General features: G+C 46.9%; 1 protein-coding gene across 1 annotated transcript in view; it reads right to left on the bottom strand.

Moving 5' to 3' along the window:
* Positions 1-8,411, bottom strand: part of AIFM1 (apoptosis inducing factor mitochondria associated 1) — a 33,697-nt gene that overhangs the window by 7,148 nt on the left and 18,138 nt on the right. Inside the window, exons 7-11 of the mRNA XM_081808265.1 lie at positions 4,110-4,194; positions 3,383-3,459; positions 2,362-2,470; positions 767-874; positions 334-422 (exon numbers count right to left, since the gene is read on the bottom strand). Of these exons, the coding sequence (XP_081664391.1) occupies positions 334-422; positions 767-874; positions 2,362-2,470; positions 3,383-3,459; positions 4,110-4,194 (468 nt within the window). The remainder of the gene's footprint in view (positions 1-333; positions 423-766; positions 875-2,361; positions 2,471-3,382; positions 3,460-4,109; positions 4,195-8,411) is intronic.

Below are 8,411 nucleotides of genomic sequence, written 5' to 3'. Positions count from 1 at the left end.
TAACTTACATAACTCTGGTAAACAAATTTAAAGGTCTACTTTATAAACTTCCTCCAACACAAATCTACCCCACATTGTCGGAACAGAAATCTGCCACCCTTGTAAGGTCTCAAAAATCTGTGATACAGACGGGAGGGGGAAAGTGGTTCACAGGTGTCTACTCTGGCTCTCATCATTCTTATTTTAATGGAGGGAATAGTTCATTCAGAAAATTATGACAATGTTAACGGTGGCTGCCACGAAAACTATCTACTGTTATCAAACGAAGGAGTAAGAATGAGGAAAGGGGAGGGGAGAGCTGGAAGGTCTGGCAGCCCATCTTCCCCTCCTTACCTTCCGGCCATCTTTCAACTTGATGAGTAACTTGCCACCGCTGACTCCAACTGATTGCACAATAGCATTGGGAAGCACCTTAACCCCCTCTGTGAAGGCAAACAAGACCTGAGGCTGGGCGAGCGAGCATCCCACCTTCATGACGAGTAGGGAAGATGATTAAAGGCACCCCCTATCATAAAACCAGTAATCATCAGCTCGCAGGCAGCCTTGGGGAACTGCAAGAACCCACACCCACAGTTCATTTTCAGTACTTCCGGGAATTTGGTGCGTCAGATTCAGAACGCCTATTGGAACTTGGCTGAGTGGAGAATGGTAGAAGTATTTCATCTGCCAGGTGATATGGCTTATGTCAAGGGGGTTCCCAAAGAAGCCAACTTTGCGTAGGCCTCATTCAAAGGAAAGAGCGGCAGCATATGGAAAGTCTCTCTACCTCGTCTGACTTTTTCCATGGTCCAGTTGCTGAGGTATTCAGGGAGGATCTTTCCCATATTTCCTTTCTCAGGGAAGAGCTGAATCACTTCTGTACCCAAAGCTCGAGCTGGGAAGAAGAAACAGACTTGGTAGAGCAGGAGGCAAAAGCCAATCCTGGGAAGACAGGAAGAGAAGTGAAGGAGCAGCAGGTTGCCATTCGTGACACACAGGGCAATGCTGCGACCTAGGCCAGAGCTCCTATTTGTGGGGCACTGACAAGGCAAACATAACGGGCACCATAACTGCTGTCCCCGGATTCAACTACGCACCATGTACTAAGTGCATTACACCCAGGCATCCGCTCAGGCTCACACCTGTGCCTGTGGCCTCTGAACAGGAAGCACCCTCCTGAGAAGATGCCCTGATTTCACACAGCCGAAAATTGACATTAAGGAAAACGGCTGTCACGAAACATTCAAACTGGAACACACAGAGCTGTCGAACTGGGAACCATCATGCGTCTGAAGAAAGTCTGACTTTTACAGGGAATAGCAGTTCAAATATACATACAACTCTGTAGTCTACATTGCCCTTATCTTAATAACTCACTTTCCTTAATATTTTATTTCTTTTTTAAAAGATTTTTTTAAAAAAGATTTATCAGGGGGCGCCTGGGTGGCTCAGTAGGTTAAGCGTCTGCCTTCGGTGTGGGTCATGATCCCGGGCTCCTGGGATTGAGCCCCATGTCAGATCCCTTGCTCAGCAGGAAGTCTGCTTCTCCTCCTCCCTCAGTGTGTGCGCACGCGCGCTCTCTCTCTCAAATAAATAAAATCTTTAAAAAAATAAAAATAAAAAAAAAAAGATTTATCAGATGCTTAACCGACTGAGCCATCCAGGCACCCCTAAAGGTTTTATTTTTAAGTAATCTCTATACCCAATGTGGGCCTCAAACTCACAACCCTGAGATCAAGAATCATACACTCGGGGCGCCTGGGTGGCTCAGTTGGTTAAGCGACTGCCTCCAGCTCAGGTCATGATCCTGGAGTCCCGGGATCGAGTCCCGCCTCGGGCTCCCTGCTTGGCAGGGAGTCTGCTTCTCCCTCTGACCCTCCCCCCTCTCATGTGCTCTCTCTCTCTCACTCTCTCTTTCAAATAAATAAATAAAATCTTTAAAAAAAAAAAAAAAGAGTCATACGCTCTACCAACTGAGCCAGCCAGGCATCCCCTTAATACTTTATTTCTGAGGAGTCCTGGCTTAGAGGCTAGAGGAAGGGAAAGAAAGCATTTCTGCTCAGTTGCTCAGATGGCAGCTTTTTGGTCACTAAGGGATTCCTCACGAGAACTAAGCTCAGTGCTTAGCTTTTCACCATATAAATGTGTTTTTTTTTTTTTAAGTAAACTCTACCCCCAATGTGGGGCCTGAACTCACATCCCCAAGATCAAGAGTTGCATGCTCTACCGACTAAGGCAGCAAGGCACCCCTTACCACATAAATCTTAATCAAACTCTTTCTACTGATCCTGGCAAATGCATCCCTGGAATTTGTGAGAGCCCCAAAAAGCATGGGATATAAAACCAGAGAAAGAAAAATTGAGGTCACTGCCCAGTACTCACCCTTTCTGCCAAGAGCGCAGGCCAGTTCGCTTCCAAGGAAGCCCCCACCGATTATCGTAATTGACTTGACTTCCCGGGAGATCTTCTCTAAGGTTCTAAAGTCTCCAATCTGCAGGATCACACCAGTTTAGTCCACTCATTTCCCAAAGGGGCATAGGATAATACCAAGAAATATTTTCGGCTAAATCTCTGACATGTAATTTGCACATAAAATCTTCTCCTTGTATGAAGTGGCTCAATTATAGCCTCTGTTACTGATGTAAATTTCTCACCCTTGGAACATTCCTTCTAGCATCAGTGGTTCTCAACTGGGGGCAGTTTCGCCCCCTCCCCCTCAGGGGACATTTGGCAATTTCTGGAGCCATTTTTGGTTGCCACAACTGGGGGTGAGGAAGTGCTCCTTGCAGCTAGCAGGTAGAGGCCAGGGATGCTGCTAAATATCCTATATGCACAGGCCAGCCCCTCATGACGAACAGTCATCCGGCCCAAAATGGCAATGGTGCCAAAAGCTGATAAACCTTATTTGATCAAGAATTTAAAGGATGATAGCAATCTTCTCAAATACCCGTAAGAGTGGCTGGAAAATTTCAGCAGGTGTCCCAAGTAAAGCACAGTGTTAAGAAGCAAAGCCCCCCCGCTTCCTTTTTCACTTAGGTACTCGAGTTTTCTCTTCAAAGTCTCCGCAGTAACATTTGCAATGCAAAATGCCAAGAGGCTATAAGGAGTTCCAATGACTCAAAGGCATCAGGAACAAAACAACTATGGAAGAGCAATCGGAAGGAACTATAGCAAGCAATAAAAAACACTAGATGTATTTTTCACCTAGGAGCTGAAAACCCTTGAGTGAGGTATTTGAGGTGCAGAGAGAGGAAGTGATTTGCTCAAGGCCAGATAACAAGTCTATAGAAGAGCCATAAATAGAACTCCCATCTCCCAATTCCTGGGTGGTTACTTGGGGACCACATGATTATGCTACCTCTTCAAAAACCAAAACAATGAAAGCACTAAAGCAGACAATTACCTTTCTGAAAAGCGTTGTTCTACTCTTCACCTCTGCTCCAGCCCTATCAATGGCAGACAGACTTCTTGGAGTGCCTCCTGGAAATAGGAGGAGGAAAACCCTTTAGCCCACCGAGCGGGGAGCTAGCCCAAACGCTCCCCCCCAAAAGGTGGTGCTGTGGCGAGCGAGGTTCTGCTGGTGCCACCTCAGCATCCACAAGACCCAGAGGCTTTGTTTCCCTTCACCTGGCCTCCCAGCAGGCTTCTGTCAATTTCCTTGGAGAAGCCATTTGTGAGTCTCTACAAAGGGCCCGCCCTCCCTGGAGATGGCCACAAGGCCTCGGTTTTTCCTTCCCCAATCCCTTCTAGGGGCATCGCCAGAAAGCATGCTGTTTGTTTAAGCGACCGCTTCAGTCTCCTCTCTTGATTTCTGATCACAAGTGGCAATGAAGCTGTGAGGCTGTATCACTTCTGGGGCACAGGGAGGAGAGCAGAGGGCAGGGGCTAAACGGGGAGAAGAAAAAAAAAGGCCATCCTCTTCAATACCCATCTGTGCCCTTACCCAAAGGAGCAGCAGGGGTACTCCAGAAGGGCTGCTGATCAGATGCCTGTAGTTAGCTGGGCTTTGCACCAAGAGAAGCCACCCACTTCAGAGAGACTGGGTTTTGGTTTTCTTAAGATTAAGTAATGCCTTCTATACTAAAACTCAAATGAGCTGTACCAGGGAGGAAATCTGGAGAAATACTCACCTGTTGCAATCAAGCACTTTTCATAGGTTATCTGAGAGCCATCGTTAAGTTTCACCATGTTGCCTCTCACGTCGAGCTGCACTACCTGGGACACACACAGAAGGACGGAGAGATGAGTTAGCTTAAAATGCTTTGGTATCGAGACATAATTCACATAACATTATACTTACCATGTTAAAGTGTACAATTCGTGGTTTTTAGTATATTCACAAGGTTGTGCAACCATCACCACTATAATTGTAGATCATTTCCATTACCCCAAAAAGGAACCCTGTACCTTTCAGCCATCAGCCCAGGGAGAAGTATTCGTTCTTGACCCAGGGTGATCCTCAAGAAACCATTTCTAAGTAATCACTGGCACCACAGTTTCTGGTACCCAGCCTCTTCAAGTGGTCATACTTTCTTAAGCAGCCAACATTAAAACAAATCCCTGCAGTCCCCAAAGTCCCTGCCCAATTTGTGGAAATGGAGAACAGAGACAGACTTTTCTGCTTGGCTTTTTTGGAAACCTTATTTCCTGGTTAACAACGCTCCTACATCCTCAACATTTTTACAAGATGTTTTGTCTAACTTCTACCCTTCGCTAGAACTCAGCTCTCCTGCCAAGGATAGCTCACATGTAGAGACCGCTCATTCACGCACACTCCTCCCCCAGGGGTGGGGGTGCTGGTTGCTGCTGCTGCTTCCAGATTCGTGGGCCCTCACGCCCCTCTGAGAAGCACCCACCTACATCCTACCAGTCACTGTTATGCAGCCACCTCCCGGTCACTCCTCGTTCACTGAAGACCTGGGAAGCTGGCTCATCCTTTTCCTCCCGAGCCACATCCAGAATCCTCTCTCTTAAAGCTCTACTTCTACCTTGAATATCCCATTTTTTGGTCACAATTTTCCATTCTTCCAGCTTTTTTTCCAGTCCTGCTGTCACCCCATACTCGCTTTTTATTTTCTCTGCTTACCCAGTGGGCTGTTCCATTCCAACTAATCTGGGCCCATGCTAGATCACCCAAACTGTTCTCCTGCTACCACCTCTAATTTCCTTGCACCCTCCTCTTTCTTACGGTGAAGAGCTTGAGATCTGGAGTCAGAGAGACTAGAGATCCAGTCTCTGCTCCCCTCTCTACCAGCTGCGAGGCCATTCGTTCAAGACATACTTATTAAGCACCTACCATGTCAGGGACTGCGTTAAGTGTTGGGGACATGATGGTGAGAAAAACAGGTAACTTCCCTGTCTCCAGAGTCTAGTAGCCAAGGCAGACAATTTAACATATACAATCAAGAGTGAGAAATGCTCTGATAAGGGCAGTACAGGTAGCTCTAGGGACATGTGATAGGGGCCCTCCGTGGAGCTTTCTGGAGGCAACGACATAAACTGGGATTGGATGGGTGAGTAGTTTCTTTAGCCTTTGGTTTGTCCTTGGGTAAGCTCTCTCTTCAATCCAACCCCACTAACTCAACCGTCACACTGCTCACTCTCAGATAACCAACCACCTGGTACCCTAGTTTATTGCAAGAACAAGTGAAGCCATTAGATGTGATCCTCCTCGGCTTCCCACCTCCCAACCCCCACTTCCGTCCTTCCAGCTTCTGGGATGAGGTGTCCTTTCTGTGCTGTTTCTGTGCCTAAGCCCCATTCCCTTCCTTTCTCGCCCAGAACCATCTCCTGGCAGTTACCACTCACTACCGCCTTCTCTGCTGACATCTGAGGCCTTCAGCCCGTTAACACACTTCGGTCTGTCCCGTCCTCAGAGCCCCACCTCTGACTCTACGTCCTTCTCGAGTTCCTACCAATTGCCGTCTCCCTTTTCTCATTTAAACTTTTTGAAGAAGTACTTCATCCTCTTTTCTGACTTCACAATGACATCTGAGCCACTAAGTCTATATGGCTCATTTTACAGTTTTCTTCCGGCCAGAACCCTTTGCTGCAAGGAGGATGTGATCATTCTTCTTGAAACTCTCTCCAACCTCGCTTAGCCCCTGCCCCGGGCTCTCTTCCTTTAACTTCTTTCCTAGTTCCTCTGTGATCTCTTCTTCAGCCTGCCTCCTAAAAGTTGGGTTCCCCAGGGTTCCATCCTTGCCCCACTCCCCTCTGACTGCAAAGCTCTCCACAGGCGGCCTCACCCACTCTCATGGTTTCAACTCCTACACATACGTGGATAATTCCCGAATCTCTATCCGAGCCCAGACCCCTCCTCTGAGCGTCACAGTCACATATCCAACTGCCCACAGGCCATCTCCACAAATATATTCCATTTCGCACGTAACAATCCGAAACTAAATTTTCTTTCCCCCTTAAACTAGGTCTTCCTCTTGTAACATCTCTCTCACCTGGGGCTACACCACCACCTACTACACCAGCTGGAAATCAGAAAGGCATCTTTGCCTCCTCCCTCTCCCTCATGGCCCACCTTCAATCTATCCCAAGCATCGAGGCTGCCTTCTAAGCATGTCTCCAGTCTGTCTCCCACTGTCACCTCTCTATCAGAAGCTATACAACAGTGTTATTAAGAGCTTGGGCTCTGGAGTCAGAATTTTGGAGTCAGACAGATATGGGCTCAAATTCTGTCTCCACCATGTATTAGCTATTTGATCTTAGGCAAGTTAGTTGACTTTTTTTTTTTTTTTTTAAGTAGGCTCCATGCCCAGTGTGGAGCCTGAACTCACGACCCTGAGATCACGACCTGGGCTGAGATCAAGTCGAACGCGTAACTAACGGAGCCACCCAGGCGCCCCACAGTTGACCTCTTTTTAATCTCACTTTCTTTCTCTATAAAGTGGCAATAATAATAGTACCTAGCTGGTAAGAGTCTCATGAGAAAATGAGATAATAGCTGTAAAGCACTTTAGAACCGGGCTCTCCGCCACCGCTACTACCACCCCATCACCGCGGCCGTCACGGCCGCTACTGCCCTAATCTGCTCTGTCATCTCTCGCCTAGATTACTACAGTGTCTTCCAAATGGTCTACCTCTAGTCTTGTCCCCCTGAAATCCATCCTCTTCAGAGCCAACACAGGGATTACTTAAAACTCGATCTGTTCTATATCCTTGTCTAAAATGCAAGAGCCCCTCAGGGCCCATGGGGAAAAGCTCAAGTTCTTCTATACAACAGAGCTCTCCATGGTCAGGACCCTGTGTAACGTCTCGCTTTCATCTCTTGCCATTCTTTAGCTTATACTTTCTGCTCTGTCAGTAGCTAGCTGCTTGTTTCCCTGCACCAAAGGTGCTTTTTCATACCCCCGTACCTTTGCTTATGCTGTTTTCTACTTGAATTCTCTTCACTTACCACGAATCTGGTGAATTCTTCTTCATTCCATAAAATTTCCCATTCTATAAGACCTCCTCCTCCAGGAAGCCTTCCCTGAAATCACCTCTATACTGGGCATGTTTCCCAGTAATTCCCACAATACACTGTGCCTATCTTTCTTACTCCACATCTATGTGTTATGATTATCTGTTCATGTTTTTTCTTAAATACTGTTAAGTCCTAGAGAGCAGGGCCTGTGTGTTATTTACACACAGAGGATACTTAATACCTAATGTCTCATTACCAGCTTTTTTTTTAAAAAAAAGATTTTATTTATTTATTTGACACAGAGAGACACAGTGAGAGAGGGAACACAAGCAGGGGGAGTGGGAGAGGGAGAAGCAGGCTTCCCGCAGAGCAGGGAGCCCGATATGGGGCTCGATCCCAGGACCCTGGGATCATGACCTGAGCCGAAGGCAGCCGCTTAACCGATTGAGCCTCCCAGGCGCCCCTCATTACCAGCTTATCCATATATCCACCTCCTCTGCCTATGTCTCCTTATAGAAGAAGTGGGCTTATGCCTAGCAAAGGTCAATTCTCCACTTGTGCTCTGGATCCCATCTACTCTGGACTTTGCTCCTTCTGATAACCCTTCCCTCTCCACTGGAACATTGCCATTAGTTTACAAATACACTCTCACACCTCCCATTAACAAAAATGAAACATAACATAGCAAAACAAAACCCTCCCTGGACCCCACAAATGCCCTCCAATAACTGCTCCCATTACTCAGGCACTCACCTTTGTAAAGTCTAACGATACTTCCCATGCTGACATAATGCCTAAATTATTTTACTATCCTGAATAATATACTGCTGTCAATCTCTTGTCATCAATAATCCCAAAGAAATGTTAGTGTGGAAAATAGGAAGACAAAGGAAGGGCAGAGGAGCAAATCTGGAGAAGGATCAGATTCAGGGTCACTGTCCCCAATGGTTTGACTTCCCTGGGAAAGTTTAGTTGACATGCTTCTCTAGGCTTTGAGATTAGTGCTTCCCCC

This window comes from Leptonychotes weddellii, chromosome X (genome assembly GCF_054177405.1).
Source record: "Leptonychotes weddellii isolate Sample4059 chromosome X, ASM5417740v2, whole genome shotgun sequence".
In the NCBI taxonomy this organism is placed as follows: Eukaryota; Metazoa; Chordata; class Mammalia; order Carnivora; family Phocidae; genus Leptonychotes; species Leptonychotes weddellii.
The sequence above is the reverse complement of the archived record's forward strand: the minus strand, read 5'-3'. Positions and strand labels throughout refer to the sequence as shown.